General features: G+C 41.4%; 1 protein-coding gene across 2 annotated transcripts in view; it reads left to right on the top strand.

Moving 5' to 3' along the window:
• LOC125455286 (sodium/potassium/calcium exchanger 4-like) overlaps nucleotides 1-23523 on the top strand; it is a 297849-nt gene that overhangs the window by 219148 nt on the left and 55178 nt on the right. For both annotated transcript variants that reach the window (XM_048537019.2, XM_048537018.2), the window contains exons 4-7: nucleotides 12956-13030; nucleotides 13783-13867; nucleotides 14953-15056; nucleotides 19206-19280. In XM_048537019.2, coding sequence (XP_048392976.1) covers nucleotides 12956-13030; nucleotides 13783-13867; nucleotides 14953-15056; nucleotides 19206-19280 — 339 coding nt within the window. The remainder of the gene's footprint in view (nucleotides 1-12955; nucleotides 13031-13782; nucleotides 13868-14952; nucleotides 15057-19205; nucleotides 19281-23523) is intronic.

Raw genomic sequence — 23523 nt, 5'->3', positions numbered from 1 at the left:
TAGGTCAAGGATGAGGAGTTAGATGTTCTGGGCCAGAGAGTGATAAAATGCTGTCCTTTGGTTAGAGGCCATAGGGATCCAGATCGCAGAGAGAGTGCTGTTAAAGAAAGGATGGTTCGTGAAAACGTTGCATTATGGCTATGCACTGGGTATAATCTGTAAGACAGACACCCGGTCAGTTGGAGGTGTCCATTTTCTGCATCAGTAGTACCATAATAGGCAATTTGCAATCTGTGTGTGGCAGCTCCAAGTAAGTGTACATGAGCATCCCCAGAGACAATCCTTCTGTCTGCCAGATTAATGGCATTGGGTCCTTCAGCTTGCACAGGCCTGTCTCTTTCAATTTCTAAATAAATGCGACCAAGATACAAACAATTATTTTCCAAAAACTCAATGATTTGGTGTCATTAGATCAGTTTTAATCCACAGATTTTTTTGCTGTTCTGAGCCAGTGCTCAGTATGATTGGCAAGGCAAGGTGGTGCCATCTGTCAGGATACCAGTGTGTGTATGAAATCCCCGAGAAGCCTGTGCGAGTAGCTCACAATCAGCCTATCAACAGCCTTCTGCGATACACCCCAAAGACCACAGCCAAACTCTTTGAATATAATAGGCAGCAACCTCATGCATTTCTGCCAAGTATTTAACATGCAGAGCACTACATTAAACAGTAAAGATATCACATGCTCTGCAGGTGGGATGGGACACCAACTCCATATAAACAGAGGATGGCATCTTTCGGAGGTGTCAAAGGTCACACCTAATGGATGGAGACCCACTTCCAGAGAGCCTCGCAGGACACAAACCCAACGGGTGCAGGCAAAGCCATACCATCATACAAAACAGAAACAATGCCCTTTGGCCCAACTCATCCTTTCCAACCAGGTTTCCAAAACTACTGGGCCGTCCCTGTGATCAAAACCCCTGGGGTTGGAGATCTCGCATGCTCTAAGCTTGTAGCCAGTCAGAGACTAACAGTTTCTGTGCTAAGTAGTGCCACCTGTAGAGACCATAGTTACTGCAGGAAGGACAGAGTCCAAGTTCCAAGATTGCAGAGTGACCTAGATGACAGAGAAGTAAAATGGGAGTAGGTTTGCAGGGTGGGCTTAGCAGGGGGAGAGAGGTGGTGTGGGTTAGCTGTGGGAAGGCTGTCAGCTTGCCTTTGATCACATGTATTCAGATCAATGAAGCACCCTGCCCCATCTCCTACCCTCCATCGCCCATCTGCAAACAAAAAAAATGAAGTAGTCTGTTCAGGAATTGTACCTAAATTATTCAATGACAATCACAGCTCACAACTGAACTGAAGTAGTTCTCCTGCTCCAGAGACTGGTGCTTCTGTCACCTGTGCAGATTACTTTGTCCCCAGAGGTGAGAAGCTGCCTGTGCAGTTTTAGCTGCCGTGCACAGCAATAGCACATGTGATGCATGATGACACATTGAAGACCATAAGACAGAGGAGTAGGCCATCCAACCCATTAAGTCTGCTCCATCATTCAATGAAATCATGGCTACTCTGATAATCAACTTTACTATCTTTACTTTTCCCATAACCCATGATTTCTTTACAGATTAGAACTCTGTCCATCTCAGCCTTTAATCTAATTGCAAAGGCTGTCTGCTGGAAGGAATATCCCAGAGTCATTACCCTCTGAGAAAAGAAATTCCTTCTCATCTCAGTCTTAAATGTGTGCCCCCTCATTCTGAGATTGTGCCCTCTGGTTTTAGACTCTCCCACAAGGTGATACAACCTTTTCACATCTACTCTGTCAATTCCCCTTAAAAATGTTTCAATAAGGTCTCATTTTTCTAAATTTCAATGAGTACAAGCCCAACATGACCAATCTCCATAGTGTCTCCATACCTAGTATCAAACTAATGATTTTTCTCTGGGCTTCTTCCAATGGCAGTATCTCTTTCCTTAGATGAAGGGTCCCAAAAGTATTCCAACTGACGGGAGCCTTGCATTGTTTTACACTTTTAATCTGTATTCCCTTTGAAAAGAAGGAGAACATTACATTTTCCTTGCCTATTACAAGCTGAACTTAGATGGTGGGTTTTTGTAATTTATGGACATGACTCTCAAATCCCTCTATTCTGTAGTTTTCTGCAGGCTTTCCTGATTATTAATAATATTCAACTCTACTTTTTCTGCCAAACTGTAATACTTCACATTTTCCCATGTTATATTCCATCTGCCAACATTTTGTCCTCCGGTTTAACCTGTCTATATCTCTCTGCATATTTTTTGTGATACCCATAAACTTGGCTGTGAGGTACCTTATCAAACAGCTGCTGAAAATCCAAATATATTACATTCACTGCTGCCTCTTTATCTCCTCAATGAAGTTTAATAATTTTGTTAGGCATTATTTCACTTAATGAAACCATGCTGACTCTGTATGATCATGTCTTGTGTTTATAAATGCTCTGCTATTACACCCTTTATAATAGACTCTAATATTTTCCCCATAACAGATAATTGGCAACTGGCCTATAGTTACCTGTTTTTTTCATCTCCTTCCCTTTCCACATAAAGGTACTGCAATGCCAGTTTTCCGGTTCTCTAGGATTTTTCCAGAATCTAAAAATTCCTGGAAGGTTACTACCAGGGCATCCCTAATTCTATGGCTACTTCCTTTAACAACCTAGGATACATCTCAACAGCTCCAGAGGGCTTATTTGTCTTTAGCCCAGTTACTTTCCCTAGTACTAGTTAACATTTATTGTGTTCATTTCCTCTCTTTATGTTGCCCCTTGATTATTTAGTAAATTTAGAATACAATGAGTATCTTCAATTGATGCAACGTATTTTTACAACCCCTTTACCATTTCCTGATTCCCCATTATTATTTTGTGAGCCTTGTTTCCTCAAGGGACCACATTCACAATGATATTTCTCTTCCTTTTTGTATGTTTAGTGATTCTCTTGATGTCCATCTTGATATTATTTGCAAGTTTACCATCAAAGTTTATTTTCTCCCAGTTTATTATTTGTTTTTCATCTATTGTTGGTTTTTAAAACATTCTCAGTCCTCTAGCTTATTATAAATCTTCCCACATTATATGTTTCTTTTTCTTTCAATTTGACAGAATCCTTGTCTTCCTTAGTTAACCATGGTTGGCTTAACTCCTTCCTCGAAAGATCTTTCGCCACGGGAATATATCTTTGCTGCGAGCCATGGATTATTTTCTTATATGTTTGCCATCGTTCATCATCTGTCTTTCCTGCTAAACTCTTTACCCACTTCTCTCCAGCAAGCTCTGCCCCCATTCTTTTGCAATTACCCTTATTTAAGCTTAGCACAGTTATTTCCAACCCAAGTTCCTCCCCCTTAGACTGAATGTTAATTTGTATCGAATTATAATCATGGTTTCCTGGGAGATCTTTTACTCAGTCATTATTTATGAAATCTGTTTCAATGAATATTATCAGATCCAAAATAACTTGATCCCTGGTTGGATCTACAATATACAGTTTGAGAAAGCTACCCTAAAAACACTTTCTGACATCTTCCTCATAGCTGATTTTGCCAATCTGACTACCCCAATCTAAATGAAGATTGAAGTAGGAAGGACCCACTATCCTAGTCAATTGAATCTCCTTCCCACTTCCAAACTTGCCAGTCATGAGAGCCAATGATTCCACATATCAAGTGATATTTCATTAAGAATACCATAGAGCATATGACACAACTCTTGTCTTGTGTTCATGTTGCATTCATGGAGTGATAAGTGCAAGTTATAAAAGTTTGTATGCACAAAAGAGGGCCTGCAGATGAAAGGGGAGACATATTGACAGGATTGTTTATTAAGAGGCTTGGTGCTGGCCAAGGTAAGGCCTCCTCTATCAAATTGACATGAATGTCTCATGGAACTACCGACAAATTGTCTTCAACATTGCATTAGCACAGTTTCATGGTCACTTAGAGTCATAAAGATATGAAGCATGGAAACAAACACTTCAGCCCAATTTGTCCATGCTGACCAGGTATCCTAAATTAACCTTGTCCCATTTTCCAGCATTTGAGCCATATCCCTCTTAAACTCTTCCTATTCATACTTTCATTCAGATCCCTTTTAAATGTTGTAATTGTACTGGACTCCATCACATTAAACCCATGCCTTCTAGTTTGGACCTCCCTACCCAAGGAAAAAGGCCATCATGTTCACCCTGTCCATGTCCCTCATGATTTTATAAACCTCTATAAGGTCACCCCTCAACCGCCAATGCTCCAGAGAAAATAGCCCCAGCCTGGTCAGCCTCTCCCTGTAGCTCAAACGCTCCAACCCCAGCAGCATCCTTGTAAACCTTTTCTGAACCCATTCAGGATTCACAACATCTTTCCACTTTTATTGACGTCAGTCATTTGCATCTCCAGATTTAATTTTGAACTGCTTCCAAATTCTTGAATTGCCAAATGAGATTTGAATTCACTTTGTAACGGATGCCAGTCAGTTCCTTAAGTCCTGCTTGTAGCTTTTGGCTCAGTGCTTGGAGTTCCTAGACAGCAAGAAAATCCACTCTCCTGAACCTATATGGAATTATGCTTTGGAGTTGCCCTTCACTACAGAATACAGACCTGTTCTCATAGAGTCATAGAGTCATACAGCATGGAAACAGACCCTTTGGTCCAACACGCCCGTGCCAACCAAGTCTCCCAAACTAAATTAGTCCCACTTGCCTGTGCTTGGCCCATATCCCTAAATCTGTCCTATTCATGTACCCATCCAAATGTCTTTTCAATTTTCTAATTGCACCTCAATCAACCACTTCCGCTGACAGTTCATTCCACATATAAACCAAAATCTTTGATAAAAAATTGCTCCTCAGGTCCATTTTAATTCTTTCTCCACTCATCTTAAAATTATGCCCTCTCGTTTTGGACTCCCATACCCTAGGAAAAAAGCTTTGCTACTCACCTTATCTATGCCCCTCAATAAAGGTCACCCTTCAATCTCCTCTGCTCCGATGAAAAATATTTCAGCCTCTCCTCATAACTCAAACCTCCAGTCCTGGTAAAGTCTTGGTAAATTGTATCTGAACCCTCTCCAATATAACAATGTTCTTTCTGTAATAGGGCAACCGGAACTAAACACAGTACTCCGAAAGTGGCCTCACTAACATCCTGTACAACCCCATGACGTCCCAAATCCTAAACTCAGTGATCTGAACAAGGTAGCCAAGTGTGCTAAGTGTATTCTTAACCACCATGTCTATCTGTGATGCAACTTTCAAAGAACAATGTACCTGCACCTCAGGACTATCTGTTCAAAAGCAGTACCCAGGGCCTGGCCATTAACTATACAAGTCCTGGCTTTGTTCATTTTACCAAAAAGGCAATACCTCACATTTATCCAAATTAAACTCCATCCGCCACTCCTCATCCCATTGGCCCAATTGATCAAGGTCTCTTTGTATTCTTCGTTGTTGAGTATACCAGCAGTTTTGGTGTCACCCACAATCTTAAGAACCATTCCTCCCAAATTCACAAACAAATTGTTTTTATAAATAACAAACAACAGTGGATATAACACCATTCCCTACGGAACACTACTGGTCACAGGCCTCCTGTCCAAAAAGTAAACCCTTCACCATCACTCTGTCTCCTACCATAAAGCCAATTCTGCATCAAATTGACCAGCTCTCCCTGAATCCCTTTTAGTTCTTTCTCCTCTCACATTAAAATTATGCCCTCTAGTTTTGAACTCCCATACCCTAGGGAAAAAGACATTTGCTATGCCCCTCATGATTTTAGAAACCTCTAATCAGTCTACTATGCAGAACCTTGTTAAAGGCTTTACAATTGCTCACTGAGACAACCACGCATTCCTGACTTTAGAATATGGGGAAAATCAGAGGCAATTTCCTTACCACAAATCCCCAGCCTCTGACCTCCTCTTACAGCTGCAATATTTGTATAGCTATCCAACTTCTAGTTTCTGTTCAGTGGTAAACTCAGGATGGTGATACCGGGGGATTCAATAATGGCAAAGCCACTGAAGGGTTGATGGTTAAATTCACTCTTGTTGGAGATGGTCATTTGTGTGCTGTGAATGTAATTCACACATTAATCACAGCCTGAGAGTTGTACAGGTCTTACTGAATATGGGTACACCGAAGATATTTTAGGGGATATCTATTTCAAGATTGTGAATGCCCTGAAGCTTGGTTGTTAAGGCTTGAATTCATAAACTCAGCTTTGATGCTGTTCTCCCAGATCTTGAATTCCCATTCTGTCAGTGCTGGTTCACTTCCCTGGCTGCAGGTATCATTTCAGTCACCTTGTTTTGATTTCCACTGAAACCAGTAAAAGTAATTTATACCATTTCACAAGCCCTTAGTTTGACGATGTCTTTGAGAGCTGTGTCAAGATGCCAGTTACACTCGATCATTCTTTTCATTCTGCTTTCCATCAACCTATCCCCTAAACACAGGACAAAACCTTATTCTGTTATAGCTGTGATTTCTGTTACATGCTTTACCAGAAGAGTGAATTGATGGGGCTTGTCAAAAAAGCTGTAATAAACCTACTGATGAAAATAGTCCATTTGTAGTTTCTCAAATCAGTCAGCCGCCAAATTGGTTTAATTTAGAATTACCCAGCTGTAATGATAATTTTTTGAACCAGATATAAATTGGTCTTCTGAGATGAGGTGATGGAGACTATTCCATCTCTAGGATTTGGTTATGATTGATGCAGATGGGTTTAAAGGATTCTTCTTCAGCACAGTGAATAACACAGCTGTCTTTAAGATAGAAGGTTGTAGGTTCAAACACTACCCTAGTGGTTTCAGAAAATCTACGATGTAACAGCAATGCAGTACCTGGGGGTGTGTTGCACTGCTAGAAGTGTATGACAAGATCTTCAAAGTAGAGAAGGAAAACTCTTCCAGTAAATTGGTGAATTTTTAATTCTCAGCCAGCATCACTAAGTCAGATTATCTGGTTATTAACACATTTGTGAGATCTTGCTTTGCAAATTAGCAGCGCATTTCCTACATTACAAACCATCAATACACTTCAAAAAACATATTTTATTGGCTGCACGTGGTGCTTGTGAATAGCCTGAGGCTGAGACACAAGAAATAGTCTTCCTTATTTAGCCAGAAATGATCTTGTATGGTTTGAATAGCTGGTAAGTATTCAATAGCAGCAAGCACACAGCACGTAAAATATCATTGAATGAAAACTCCATGCGCCAGAGGTAAGGTGAGAGGGACTGCTCATGATATCAAGGCAACATTAAGTACCACATCGCGGACCACTGGCAACATTGAATGGGAGTCAGGAGGAAAGCTCTCTGCTGGATGGAGTAATACCAAACACAAAAGAAGATGGTTGTGTGCTGGAGATCGGTCATCTCAGTCCCAGGACATCATTGCAGGAGTCCCTCAGTGTAGTGATCTAGGATCAACTGTCTTTTTATGCTTCAGCAAGACCTGGACAAAGTTTAAGCTTTGGCCGTTAGGTGGCAAGTTATACCATTCAAATTCCAAATAATGACCACCCGCAACGAGAGAGAATCAAATAATTTCCCTTGAATGTTGAATGACAATGACGTGGCTGAGATCCCCCACTATCAATGTTAACTGAAAAGTGAACTAGACCGACCATATAAAAATTGTGGTGACAAGAACAGGTTTGAAATTCTGTAGCAAATAAGTAATTACCTGACTTGCCAAGCCAGGTTGCTGTCTACGAAGCACAGGACAGGTGTATTAGACCATAAGACCATAAGACATAGGAGTGGAAGTAAGGCCATTCGGCCCATCAAGTCCACTCCGCCATTTAATCATGGCTGATTTATCACACACTATCCACTTGTGTGGCTCGGTACAGCTGCAAACAACAGTCACCATAGTTAAGAAAGCACGCCATCACATCTACTTCCTCAGAAAGCCAGGGAAATTCGGAATGTCCATAAAGACACTTGCCAATTTTAATAGAGGCACCACAGAAAGCATCCTATCTGGATGCATCACAACTTGGTATGACAACTGCTCAAGACTGCACAAAATTACAGAGAGTTGTGAACGCAGCCCGGTCCATCACGAAAACCACCCTTCATCCCACTGACTCCGCCTGCGCTTCCCACTGCCTCGGCAAAGCAGCCAAAATAATCAAAGACCCATCCCACCCTGGTTATATGTTTTTCCATTCCCTTCCATCAGGCAGAAAACACAAAAGTTTGAAAATACATAGGAACAGATTCAAAAGCAGCTTCTTACCTGCTCCTATGGACTTAAGAATAGCCTTCTCATAGAGTCGATCTTTCTCTGCTCCATGTCTGTAGCTAGAGCACTATATTTTATATTCTGCTCTGTTATTCTGATGTATTTATGTAAGGCATGATTTGTCTGGTCAACATGCAAAAATAATACATTTTATTGTATTTCAGTACATGTGACAGTAATAAATCAAATCAAAACAGCCCAGTTGATCAGCATCCCATCCATCTCATCAAAACATTCTTTCCTTCCACCATCAATGCTCAGTTGTACCTTGTGCAAGATTCACTAAGGTTGCTTAGACAGAGCTTTCCAAATATGTAACCTGTACAACTAGGAAGGGCAACAAAGATACATCGAAGCAGTACCATTTGCTTCCACACTATCCTGATTTGGAACTATATTGCCGTGCCTTCGCTGTCTCTGGATCAAAAGCCTCAGACTTGTTTCCAATCGCACTTTGGACTCACCTTTATCAGATAAGTTAGAACATTTTAAGAAAGCAGCTCCCTGGGACAGTTAGGGATGGGCATTAAATCCTGGTGTAGGCAGTGATGCTCAAATCCCAAGAAATGATGTTTAAAAGGCAAATCAGATATCAATGCCAGGAGTAGATTTTCACAATAATAACCCAAGTGTAAGCATGAGCCCAGAGCTGAAAACCAGCCCTTGATGGTTAAGTAAAAAGTAATCTTACTTTGATAGTTCCCAAAACTGACTCATATAGGAGTCAGAAAAAAGTGACGTTAGTGATCTAAAAGATTCTTTTGAGAAATTTGGGCTAAACCATAACATCTATTCTGTTTGGAAAACTTTTGGCGTGCAGCTTGCTCTGATGAATGTGTGGTGCAGTTATTTTAGTCAGTCTGCAAAGGTATGTTTTCACACACATGTCCAGGGTAGGTAGGACTTGAACCTTCTACTCCACAGGTAGGGACACCACCACTACACCACGAGGTCTGACAAATAAGCATGGTACAATCATTTTGGATAATGTGTCTGTCATGGTTGAACAATGTGTTATGTGTGTGAGAGAGTCAGATGAAGCTGTGATTGTGACGGATGGCTCATGGTTGATAAGAGAAGGTTGTGAACAGAACGGTGAGGCAGGTAAATTGAGCAGCATATGAGGCTAGTTGTTAATTTCTAAGGAAATGACATTTAAATCTACTTTCACTGATTTTGACCACTTTGGTAAGATCATTGAGTTTCTTGCAGTATCCAATTTCTTTGTACTTCAGTGCTGTTACTGACTACAATGACTATCCACTCCAACTGCCTTTGCCATGCCACTCTGGAGAGTGGATCCTTCTGACCCCCTGTTCTTGTTCTTGGAGCATACTGACTACACTTTTGTGCCATCATTCAGTCTTCTTCCTGCTTGGATATATTTTTAACCAACCTGTTCAGAGACATTACAATACACCTTTGGAGCATGTGCAATTTGAATCTGGGCCTCCTGGCTCAGAAGTAGACACATTACCACTGTATCACAAATATCCTCCAAAAGCCTATTCTCAGGTCCTCTATAATTCAAGTACTAACCAGGTTTGAGGCTGACTTAGCGGCTGAGATCAGGCAAGATTGGGTGCTTTCACGCTATTATAGCCTCAGGCAAAAATGCAATAAGACAACTTGCACATCAATTGACAGTTAAAGAGAGCTGACACTTTTATATGCCGTCTTGGCAGCTTGAACCTTTAAAAGGGCTGACATGTTTATAAAAACCAAAAGAACTGCGGATGCTGTAAATCAGGAGCAAAAACAGAAGTTGCTGGAAAAGCTTAGCAGGTCTGGCAGCATCTGTGAAGAGAAAATCAGAGTTAACATGGGCCAGACCCGAAATGTTAACTCTGATTTTCTCTTCACGGATGCTACCAAATCTGCTGAGCTTTTCCTGCAACTTCTGTTTTTGTTCTTGACACATTTATTCCTCATCCCTGCGGCTTGAACCTGAAAGGGCTGACACTCTTCTCAACCGCTGTCAGCACCCCCTACAACCAGTGGAGCAGTTGGCTTTGAGCCATATACAAGGTGTTTTCTCTCAATTATGGGTGCTTTTTGCACTGGGGGCAATGAGCATGGGTTAATCATGCCAGTAAGATTCTCACACCCATTTTAGTGTTCTGTTGAGTTTTGTGTCACAACGTTATTTCCAAACATGGCAGCATCCAGGCACTTCAAATCACAACCACATAGAATCCCTGCTCAATTGCTAATGAGCTGAAATGTTGCTATTTTCCAAATAGAAACAATATAGAAACTATGAGCAGAGTAGGCCGTTCAACCCTGCAAGTCTGCTCCACCTTTCAACATTGTAAAGATTATAACAAGGTCAACCAGCTGGGCCTCATAAAAATACAGCTCCCTGATTGTCGCTGTTAATCTGCTCCAATTAGGGAGCCCTGGTTAACATAAAGGGGTGGATGTCAGTGATAGTGGGCCTCCTGAATGCTGATTCAGTGAGAGGCAGTGCTATTGACAAAGGCAATGCATTTGTAAATAAAGGGTGACAGGTAATGGGAAGCCAGTCTATGAAGAGTTATTTCAAATGTGATCATGGCTGAATCTCTACTGGAGTGCCGTTTTCCCATTTTCTCCCCATATATCTTCATGCCTTTGAAATCTAAAAAAATTTCTGTCTCTTTCTTAAAGGTACTTAGTGAACTAGGCTCCACAACCTTCAATGGTAGAGAATTTCACAGGTCGACTAACCTTTTCATTCATTTTAATTTTATGAGCAGTGATAAATTAAGTCATTAAAAAGGAGTTTTGTTTAGAATTGTCAAATCTCGATCACATCCCTTAACCCACATGAATAAACATAATGCACATTGCTCCAACCAGGAAGCACAGAAAGAGATTAACAGCAGATTACAGAGCAAACCATGTTGCAGTATTCCAATCAAGTAATGTAGTAAGTTAAAACGTGCAACATTTTAGCTGGACAGTATAAATTATGCCAAACAGTATTGTCAAAATGCCAGGACCATAAAGTGATGTAAGGTCTAAATTAATTTATGAAGTGCACAACCACGTGAATAAACTCAGTTTTGTGTATCATAGCAGAATGAAAGCAACTCTTAATAAGGGGAGGTTGTCAATTCTCAAAGACAGTAGCACAGATTATTTTCCTCACTAATCAAGAATAAAATGCTGACAGTTGCTTCAAAACAAAATTGGGCTGCTCTTCGAACCTGGAGCTGAGACAGCAATCAATTCCATTGAGAGTTCTGAAGTTGGTTGGTTTGAATCTTCATTTTGCAAATGTTCTGGAAGGTAAATGCAAAACTGTTTATAGCTTCCTCTGTAATTTATGTGCATTATATCTAGCAATGTCATGAAGATTGAAAATGTTCCTCAGCTGTAATTATTTGGAATAAATGTTTATTTGTTCACTATTTACTGAAATGGTGTAATGTACAAAAAAATACAATTGGGCTATAGAATTCCATGTGGATTCTCCCTGTCTCACACAGTTTTCAGTCATGTTGATTTTTGCAGCTGGAAAATAATAAACATTTCCAGACATCAGACCCATTCAGTTCAATTTCTGTTCACAGTGAATTAACACATATTCCTACCTTCAAGCCTGAAAAGGAGTCATTTTTTCCCCTTAGCTATGCATAATTTCAGAGGAAGACAATTAAAATTATTACAATAATTAGAAGGGTGGCATTGAGGAGCACATTTAAACTTCCGAAGAGAATAGATTCTAGGAGTTCACCTGCGCCATCCTTGACAGGACCATTCACATAACATTTTTCTGAATTGTAACTGGCAATAAATTCTACCAGTAACATACCAATCAGGGTAGAACCCACCACATAGTATGGAATTATACATGGACGCGGTAATCCTTTTGACTGGATGTAAGATGTCCTTTCTATCCAAAAAGGTCCCACTCTGCCATATTTTTGTTTTGGCCAGTTGGTTTGGGCCAGTAGGCAGCATGGTGACCTGTTGGTTAGAACTGCTCCCTCACAGTAGCAGGGACCCAGGTTTGATTCCACCCTCAGGCAACTGTCTGTGTTGAGTTTGAATGTTCTTCCCATGTATGCATGGGCTTTCTCTGGATGTTCCAGTTTCTTCCCACAGTCGAAAGATGTGCATCCGATGTGGATTGGCCATGCTAAATTGTCCATAGTGCTCAGGGATGTATTTATTAGGGGGTTTATGGGGGATGGGTCTGGGTGGGATGCTCCCAGGGTCGGTGTGGACTCGTTGGGCCGAAGAGCCTGTTTCCACACTGTAGGGATTCTATGAACTGGCACATGGATGGGCAACTCTTAAAACTGTTAGCCAGCTGTCACTTTTCATTACAACATAGTTCTTCGTCTTAGGAAGGCAAGATATCAAATCAGTATTACAGACCAAAAACCCATTCCTGTTGCCCATTTATTTAGATAACATGGATGTTTTGCACGGTGCAATTCACAAGCTAGACAGTTCTGTCCAACCGGGAGACAGTAAGGACTGCAGATGCTGGAAGTCAGAGTTGATAAAATGTAGAGCTGGAGGAACACAGCAGGTCAGGCAGCATCAGAGGAGCAGGAAAGTCAACGTTTCGGGTCTGGACCCTTCATCAGTTTTGTCCAACCATGGCTAAAGGAATATTTTTGGGGGTGGAGAGGGGAGAAGTGAGTAGTAAATCTTAGAATCTCAGCAGCAAGGAAAAAACATTTGGAGAAAAATAGATGACATCTCTTCTTTTCTGTTCACAGGCTGTCTATATGTTTTATGCACTGGCAATAGTTTGTGATGATTTCTTCGTTCCCGCCTTAGAAAAAATATGTGAGGTATGTTAAAATGCATTTACTTATCTTATTGATAGCACTAGGAATAGAAATCGTACCTGAAATCTATGTAAAACATTCAGCATTTTATTATATTAAAGGGAACACAGTGAGAGTATGTTTGCATATTTTATTTAAATAGGGTGAGAGTAAATAGTGGCTGTTTTCATAGATTTGATGAGGTGAGTCAAATGATGCTTGAATTCATGGTTTTGCTGCATGCTTTCAATCTTCTTAAGCATGGTGTGAACTTATAAAATACCAAGCCAGTTCCAAGCAAAATCATCAACTGCACCATGGTGTTTCAATAGTCCTAACATAGTGCTGCAAAGAAGATGCATAAAATCCACGTGACACATCAGCTTTTACCTGTAAAGTCCAATTTCAAAGACTCCTCAGCCTCAATTTTGCTAATTATCTTTATCTTTAGAAAATACCTCAAACTATGTTCATTAAAAATCACACTTTCTATTAAAAATATACAAAGAAGGTACATAACTCCACTATGAATGACAAGCAATAACCCAGAGAAATTGAATTAATCACCCATACTCCAGGTGTTTGACAATCTAGAGTAGAGCAGGAAATAAACATTATTCATCAGAAAATGACCTGAGTGTTTACTGCTGAAGTCAATAGGTGACAGGGGACATACTGAAAAACTATATTCAAGCCATTCTACTATAAGAAGAGTGGAAGTCTTTGACTGGAAGTATATCCAATGTCCTAAAACGGCTTATCTTTTTTTTGCACAGAGATTACATTTGAGTGAAGATGTAGCAGGTGCCACATTCATGGCAGCTGGAAGCTCAGCGCCCGAACTGTTTGCTTCTGTTATTGGTAATGTTACACATGATTCATTGATGCTCTTCACTTCATTGAAAGCGCATAATAACTTTAAGAAGAAGTCCAGTAAATTGCTTTAATCTGTAAAGTAATGCACAAATAAACTTTATGAAAATGTCATGGGCATGGAATTTCCTCACTGCCACTCCCATCGCAACTTCATTAGCGGCACGGTGGAAATTTTGTTGCATAATTCCAGTTGAATAATAGTGATGGAACAAGAGCAACTTCTGGAAATTTCCCCAACATGTTCAAACACCAGTTGTATATTTTGACATGAGACAAGGGCATGGTTAACATTTTCAACATTTCTTAATGCTTAACAACTCCTCTCATTATTTCCCAGTTTTCACATCCTGACCTTTTCAGAAGGTTTGGCTCATTAGTAGAAGTTTGACGACTGAATTTAGTGCAGTCTCTTTACTAGATTTGAAGGTAGAAAGCGCAGGTTAAATCGGGTGAGTGACCAGCCACTACTGCAATTATACCAGAGGTGCTGGAGCCACTGGGTAAATATATTTCTCTTCTTTCCTCCCAGGATTCTTAGACATGCAGGCCTGATATTAATTCTGTGCAAGTGAATGCATTGAGTGAAGTAAAATTTTGTCTTTGTGCTATTAGTAATCAGCATACTATGAAATTGCTAAAAAAAATGTATTTGGTTATGTGCACTTGAATAATTAGATAAGGAAATCATTTTGAAAGCTAAGCAGAGAGCCCTAATAGCGAGTGGTGTCTCAATTAAATGCTACGATAAGACGTGAAGCTTTCTTTAATAGTAAGATGCGGCAGTGAACAATTTCTGAATCATTCTCAAATAACTCTTAGAAAAGATCACATCATTCACTGTAAACTAAATGTCTGCCACATTTTAAAAATTTGATTCTGTAAAGCATCCTCCATGGAACTAACATTGCGGTCCCTGTCTCTTCGATCGGTAGGAAAGCCTACTGTTGACTTTACAAAAATGCCAGCCAAGCACTCAAATCCTCAAAGGAGATGTGATAGTTCACACTTTTGTCATAATGAAAAGCGGTGAAGCAAATCCAATATAACACAACCTTTTATGTTCATTGCAGGTGTCTTTATCACCCATGGAGATGTCGGCATTGGAACTATTGTTGGTTCAGCAGTATTTAACATACTCTGTATCATTGGCGTCTGTGGGATATTTGGAGGGCAGGTCAGTCCTAATAAAAATACTTTTCTTCAAAATAACACAGGCTATGAAGAAAACCTTAAATTAAAATAAAGAAATGCAAATGTTGTTGATTGGAAGAAGGCTGCAATTTTTGTTTTTCTCCTCAACCTTGTTATCTTGAGTTATTGTTCATTATGGATGTTTCTCAAAATCCATTAGCCACAATCCCACTGAATTCATGCGCACTGGTGCACTCCAAGGCCGAATCCCCCAGCTTTGGTGGATTGATGCAAGGGACCGAATGTAAGTAGCAAAATGTAGGTGGATGTGTTACAACCCTGTCATCTGCCAGAAAATCCAATGCCCACCCACCATGGTGAGGCTGAAGGTGCAACACTTGCCTGTTCATTTCCACCTTTCTCACTATCCAAGGTCCCAGCCATACCTTCCAAATGAAGAAGCGAATGGCCTGCACTTCATTCAACTTAGTCTTCTGTATTCACTGCTTATAATGTGGTTTCCTCTGTACTGAGGGAGTCAAAATGCAAACTGCATGACCAATTCATGGAACACGTAATGCTGACTGCAAAAATGACCCTAAGCTTCCCCACCATATACTCTGGCCAACATCTCTGTCTCAGACCTGCTGCAGTGCTCTAATGAGGCTCAACACAAGCTGGGAGAAAACCATCTCACCTTTCACAGAGATGCCTCATGGCCTTCAGAACACAACATTGAGTTTAACAACTTCAGAACATGTTTGCTTCCTATCCCCATATCTTTAATTTCTCTCTTGTGTATGTTGCTCCCAGCACAGCCAACCAGATTGAATCATTTACACTTCTTGTTAGCACCATTAGCATCTGTTCACCATTATCACCCTCTTGGTTGATCAGCAACAATCTCTTTAGATAACAAAGTGTGAAGCTGGATGAACACAGCAGGCCAAGCAGCTTCTCAGGAGCACAAAAGCTGACGTTTCAGGCCTAGACCCTTCATCAGAGGGCTCTCTGATGGTACCATTAAAGTAATAAAATATACCAGAGGCAACACTATACATTATTTGACTCCAAAATATTAAGGAGGTACTGGGGAAAGATGACAAAAAACTTGCTTACAGAGGTAGTTTTTTGAAGGAATGTGAAGGGGAGAGGTTTTGAAAGGGGACTCCAATGCTTACAGAATCTGGCAACTGATGGCATGGCCACCAAGGATGAAACAAGTTAAAATCAGAAGTGCTCAGGCATCTAGAATTAGACAAACACCGAGTGGGTTGTGAGGCTGGACAGATTATGGAGAAAGGGAGAGGTGAGGTTATATAATTGGTTTTTAAAGCAGTCATATAATGGGTTTTTAAAACAAAGGTGATTTTATTTTTAAAACTTAGGCACAACTTAAATGGGAATAAATGTAAGTTGGCGAACACATGGGTGAAAGGAAATTAGTAGCAGTTAGGTCAGTGTCAGCAGAGTTTTGGGCCACTTTAAATTTTCAGGAAGTAGAATGTGGGACACATTCCAGGTGAATAGTCAAAACTGGAGGTAACTAAGGTATGGATAAGGGTTTCAACAGTAGAAAAACTGAAGTGTGTTTCGAAGTTGCTGATCTTATTGATGCTGCAGATATGCTCAGCCAACACTTCAGAATATACAAAGCTAATGGAAGGTTTTACAGGTTAATCTATTTATTCACAATTACTGTAATGCAGAATAAAATGAAGCATAACCTATATTCGCCATACTAAATTGGTGCATTAATCAATCTGATTAAATGGGCAAAACCCACAAGGGATAAATTATCTGATTGAATATTTCCTCCAGATAATTTGAGAACATATTTTAAAAATAAATTTTCCTAATGGGTAAATACTACCCAGTTTTGTCTTTATTCATCTCTTTCACTTTTGCTACTTCAAGCATAATGTGCACAGTATTACTTTCAATATTATGGAATTCCTTTTTCCCACTTAACCTTGGAATTTAGAGTCATAGAGTCATCCAGCATGGAAACAGACTCTTTGGTCCAACAAGTCCACAGCAACCATGTTCGCAAACTAAACTAGTCGCATCTGCCAGCACTTAGCCCATACCCCTCCAAGGTTTTCCTGTTCATGAACTTATCCAAATGTCTTTAAATGTTGTAATTGTACCTGCATTCATCACTTTGCCTGGCAGTCATTCTACATATGAACCATTCTCCGTGTAAAAAAAAGTTGCCCTGCATATCCTTTTCAAATCTTTCTCCTCTTACCTTAAAAATATGCCCCCTAGTTTTAAACTCCCCCACCCTAGGAGAAAAAAAACATTTGTGATTCACCTTATCTACGCCCCTTATGATATTTATAAATTTCAGTAAGGTCACCCCTCGATCTCCAACACTCTGGTGAAAAAAGTTCCAGTCTATTTTTATAATTCAAATCCTCCATTCCCAGCACCATTCTGGTAAGTCTTGTTAACTACTACTAATTAACTGTAGCAATATAGTAACATCCCATAAACACACCCCTGGCAAAGGCACATTCAGTGAAATAGATTGTCTTATATGCAATTCTATCAACAAGAAGAGAACCTCAGCTTTTATCTGTAACAGAGAGAAGAATAAGAGCTTCCACATTTAACCTCAAGAGCGCAACAACTGCAGGAAGCCAAAGCTAAAAATTTCTGGTTCTCCAGAAGCTTGAACCCACCCATTCAGGCTGCTTCTAATGTACTTTTTTTAATCTCTAGTTGCACATCAGGAAAGTTTGATTTGATTTGACTTGATTTATTATTGTGACATGTACTGGATACAGTGAAAAGTATTGTTTTGCATGCTGAACAGATAAGTCATTCCTTACTTTGGTACATCAGGGTAAAATACAGAATATAGTGTTGTACCTTGTCTATCGCTGTAACACTATATTCTACATCTTGTTATATTCCTCTGAAGCACTTATGTAAGGTATAATTTGTCTGGTTAGTGTGCAAAACAATAGTTTTCACTGTATGTCTTTACATGTGTCAATATAAATCACCTCAAAACAAACTTTCCAGACATGTTCATCCAGTGATAAAGAAATCCTGTTATTTCTATCCAAGAGGCCATTTTTAACTCAAAAATCAAATCACTCAGACCTTGCAAACTCTGAAAGAGAAAGATAGGATTATAGAAACCCTGCAGTGTGGAAATAGGCCATTCGGCCCATTGATTTTTCACTAACCCTCCAAAGATCATCCTGCCCAGATCACCATCGACCCTGAGGAGCCACCTTTTGCTGCTGTGCCAATTCACTGTCGCTACTACCCGCGTCAGACACACCAACATCAGAGGCTATTACTGTGGTCATTGCTGCCAGGACGCCCACCACTTCACTCCACCAGCATCACAGCCAGCCAATGACAAAGCCGCCAATCCTCAATGATATCAGACATATAATTAAAATAATGAGATCACTATTATATTTGGTTGCTAATTGGTCTTGTCACAATGATCTTTATTCTTTCCGTATGTGAAATGTGAACAATAGAGAAGTATGCACTCCAGTTGTTAATTTTAGTGTAGATTTAAATGTACTCTTAAATATATTGTCTGACAAAAACTATTATTTTTATTGTAACATTAGACCTGTGAAAAATGTTACTGATTTTAATTTGGTTTTGTTTAAAAATAGTAATATTTCAATTGGAGAATTGTTAATTCAAATTATGGCAAAGTGCAAAGTTCCATCTACAATTTTTACAAATTGCGTATTTCTAGTTTGCCTGTGCTATTACAGAGCCCCACTGAATGATGTTCAGAAATGTCCTTCCTGGCAAACTAATACATCACAATCCTTCTGACTGGCGGGTTCCTCTGGTGGCAGACTGACCCGTGGGATCGGTGTGACTCTGCCAGCTGATTGTGAAATGATTGACATTGAAAGAAAACAATAAAATAATATGATAATAAAAGAGAAACACAGGGACATACAGGTAAGAAGATTGAGTGTAATCTGTAGCTGTTTTATCGATGAAGCACTTTCTGTTGCTTGTTTCCCTGCATAGCTGTAGACCATTTAGAACATTGAATACTAATCTCTCACATGCTGTTAGGATTGAAAGTGCTGGAGGTATTGAATACACATTTGATAACCAGAGGAACAAAATGTGAAAGACTCTATTGAGAAATGCTGGCTTTTTTTTTCAATCATAGCTTCATTTTATTTTTTTACAGATCGTATACCTGACACAGTGGTCGGTGTTTAGGGATTCATTATACTACACCATATCAGTGATCCTACTTATTGTGGTAAGTGGTACTTAAGGCCCTCCTCCCACCACTACTAGGTTTTTGTCCAGGATAGGGAAGTCAGCTTCAAGGTCAAGGTCTTGTTCCAGAGCAGACACTGAAACAAATGACCGCCTTCTGCATTGTAACAATTCTATGGTTCTAAGAGGAGATGCCTACATTGTTTCCAGTGGATGCTTCCCGCCAGATATAGCCCCTTGTCATTTCCCCCCTTTCCTGCGCTGCTGACCCTAACCTCCCGAGCCAAGGGCCTGGCAGCCTGGCCCCAATGAGACCTTTGATTTACCTGCATTTGGATTCCTACAGATTGGCTGTAACCCCAGAAGTGGCTACCATTTAACTGGTCAGCAGCTTTTGGAGATGGAATTTTCTCGCTGGAAGGGGCAGAAATCATGCCCAGAGCCAGTCGTAAAATGACTGCTGGCCAATTCTGTCAAGCTGAGGTTGTCTGGTCCCGGTCTGCAACTTTTAAATGGGAAGACAGTACTACTGGCCCTCAGCCAATCCCATGTAAAATACAACCTAAAAACCTACTGACCAGGAAAATAGGGGGTGACAAATGACCTCAGTGTTGAGACTGGAGGTCTAATTCAAAGGTTCTACCAGAAATTTGTCCAGTTCTGACAAACATCTATGCAGATCAGTTGGTAGCCTCTCTGATTTAATAGATGTGCAAAATAGATCAAATTCCATAAGAAAAAACATGCATATTGAAATTTATCAGAAAATCTTTGTCTATCAGCTTCACAAGTCTTTACTAAGCCATAAGCAAACAATAAATGATGACAATTTACATCAGGTGGCATGTGTTTTTTTAATAGAATGGTCTACAAGCATTCGTCTATCATTGAAATTCTCGTTGTTCTATGCTATCTCCTTAAACATAATTTGGTAAGATTTTAGAGTCCGTCAATAAGGATGAGATTGTTGATTACTTGGAAGTGCATGGTTAAATAGGGCTGTGTCAGCATGGCTTCATCAAGGTTGGATCACACCTGACAAATCTGTTAGAATTCTTTTGAGAAGGTAATAAACAAGTTAGACACAGGAGAGCCAGCGGATGTCCTTATTCATTCACAGGATGAGGGCATTGCTGGCTAGACAGCATTTATTGCCCATCTCTAATTGCCCAGAGGGCAGTTAAGAGTCAACCACATTGCAGTGGGTCTGGAGTCACATGTAGGCCAGACCAGGTAATGACGGCAGCTTCCTTCCTTAAAGGACATTAGTGAACCAGACGGGTTTTTCCAACAATTGACAAGTGATTCATGGTCATCATTAGATTCTTAATTCCAGATATTTATTGAATTCAAACTCCACCATCTGCCGTGGTGGAATTTGAACCCGGCTGCCCAGAATGTGATCTGGGTCTCTAGATTAACAGTCCAGCAACAAAACCACTAGGCCATTGAGTGCCCCATGGGCACCCGCATGGGCCCCAGCTATGCCTGCCTCTTTGTAGGTTACGTGGAACAGTCCCTCTTCCGCACCTACACAGGCCCCAAACCCCACCTCTTCCTCCGGTACATTGATGACTGTATCAGCGCCGCCTCTTGCTCCCCAGAGGAGCTCGAACAGTTCATCCACTTCACCAACACCTTCCACCCCAACCTTCAGTTCACCTGGGCCATCTCCAGCACATCCCTCACCTTCCTGGACCTCTCAGTCTCCATCTCAGGCAACCAGCTTGTTACTGATGTCCATTTCAAGCCCACCGACTCCCACAGCTACCTAGAATACACCTCCTCCTACCCACCCTCCTGCAAAAATTCCATCCCCTATTCCCAATTCCTCCGCCTCCGCCGCATCTGCTCCCACGATAAGACATTCCACTCCCGCACATCCCAGATGTCCAAGTTCTTTAAGGACCGCAACTTTCCCCCCACAGTGATCGAGAACGCCCTTGACCGCGTCTCCCGCATTTCCCGCAACACATCCCTCACACCCCGCCCCCGCCACAACCGCCCTAAGAGGATCCCCCTCGTTCTCACACACCACCCTACCAACCTCTGGATACAACGCATCATCCTCCGACACTTCCGCCATTTACAATCCGACCCCACCACCCAAGACATTTTTCCATGCCCACCCCTGTCTGCTTTCCGGAGAGACCACTCTCTCCGTGACTCCCTTGTTCGCTCCACACTGCCCTCCAACCCCACCACACCCGGCACCTTCCCCTGCAACCGCAGGAAATGCTACACCTGTCCCCACACCTCCTCCCTCACCCCTATCCCAGGCCCCAAGATGACATTCCACATTAAGCAGAGGTTCACCTGCACATCTGCCAATGTGGTATACTGCATCCACTGTACCCGGTGCGGCTTCCTCTACATTGGGGAAACCAAGCGGAGTCTTGGGGACCGCTTTGCAGAACACCTCCGCTCAGTTCGCAACAAACAACTGCACCTCCCAGTCGCAAACCATTTCCACTCCCCCTCCCATTCTCTTGATGACATGTCCATCATGGGCCTCCTGCACTGCCACAATGATGCCACCCGAAGGTTGCAGGAACAGCAACTCATATTCCGCTTGGGAACCCTGCAGCCATATGGTATCAATGTGGACTTCACCAGTTTCAAAATCTTCCCTTCCCCTACTGCATCCCTAAACCAGCCCAGTTCGTCCCCTCCCCCCACTGCACCACACAACCAGCCCAGCTCTTCCCCCCCACCCACTGCATCCCAAAACCAGTCCAACCTGTCTCTGCCTCCCTAACCGGTTCTTCCTCTCACCCATCCCTTCCTCCCACACCAAGCCGCACCCCCAGCTACCTACTAACCTCATCCCACCTCCTTGACCTGTCCGTCTTCCCTGGACTGACCTATCCCCTCCCTACCTCCCCACCTATACTCTCTCCACCTATCTTCCTTACTCTCCATCTTCGGTCCGCCTCCCCCTCTCTCCCTATTTATTCCAGCTCCCTCTCCCCATCCCCCTCTCTGATGAAGGGTCTAGGCCCGAAACGTCAGCTTTTGTGCTCCTGAGATGCTGCTTGGCCTGCTGTGTTCATCCAGCCTCACATTTTATTATCACGGACTTAGGAGTTCTAGGTCAGGATTTTCTTCAGGTTAACATGCAGGTTAAATTAGGAAAACAAATACAATGTTTGCATTCATTTTGAGAGGGCTAGAATATACAAGCAGGAATGAGGCTGTGTAAGGCTCAGGTCAGACCAACTTGGACTAATGTGAACCATTTTGGGCCCCGTAACTAAGGAAGGATGTGCTGGTGTTGGATGGAATCCAGAGAAGGCTTACAAGAATGATACCATGGATAAAGGACTTTTGTCATATGAGGAGCAGCTGAGGACTCTGGGTCTGTACTCACATAGAGTTTAGGAGAATGACGGGGTCATCAGGTTTAAACTTACAGAATACTGAGAGGTCTAGATATGCTCATGAAACACAAGTAGGAGAGACTAGGACTCAAGGGCACAGCCTCGAAGTGAAGGGACAACCTGTTACAATTGAGATGAGGAGGAATTCCTTCAGCCAGGTGGTGGTTAATATGTGGAACCCATTGCCATAGTGGGCTGTGCAGACCAAGTCATTGAGTGTATTGAAGACTGGTATATTTAGGTAGGTTCTTGATTGGTGAGGGCTTCAAGGCTTCAAGGGGAGGAGGCAGGTGAGAAACATATCAGCTGTGATTGAATAGTGGATCAGACTTGATTGCTCCAATATCTTACGATCTTATAAAAGTGTATCCTAATATCCATGATAATGGGAACTGCAGATGCTGGAGAATCCAAGATAATGAAATGTGAGGCTGGATGAATACAGCAGGCCCAGCAGCATCTCAGGAGCACAAAAGCTGACGTTTCGGGCCTGATGAAGGGTCTAGGCCCGAAACGTCAGCTTTTGTGCTCCTGAGATGCTGCTGGGCCTGCTGTGTTCATCCAGCCTCACATTTCATTATCCTAATATCCATAGTGACTAGCGCTAACACATTTGTGTAGGTGAAGAATAGGAGGATTCCTCACTTGCTGTTGGGAACTAACATGTTGTCTATTACAAATTTGATGAGAATGGGAGCGGGTGTTCTCCACAATGTTGTTGACAGAAAATAAACTGTGCAACAGAGAAAGGAACAAATGGCAAGAAAATTGCCGACCTTATATGAATATAAATGCTTGTGCAATCAATCCAGTGAGGACTTGGATAATTGTATCTGTAAAGCTGTTTCCTAAAATGGATGCTAAACTATTTATAAACCAAAAAATTGTGGGTGCTGGAAATCT

This window comes from Stegostoma tigrinum, chromosome 10 (assembly GCF_030684315.1).
Source record: "Stegostoma tigrinum isolate sSteTig4 chromosome 10, sSteTig4.hap1, whole genome shotgun sequence".
Lineage (NCBI taxonomy): Eukaryota > Metazoa > Chordata > Chondrichthyes > Orectolobiformes > Stegostomatidae > Stegostoma > Stegostoma tigrinum.
Note: the sequence above shows the minus strand (reverse complement) of the source record. Positions and strands in the feature narration are given on the sequence as shown.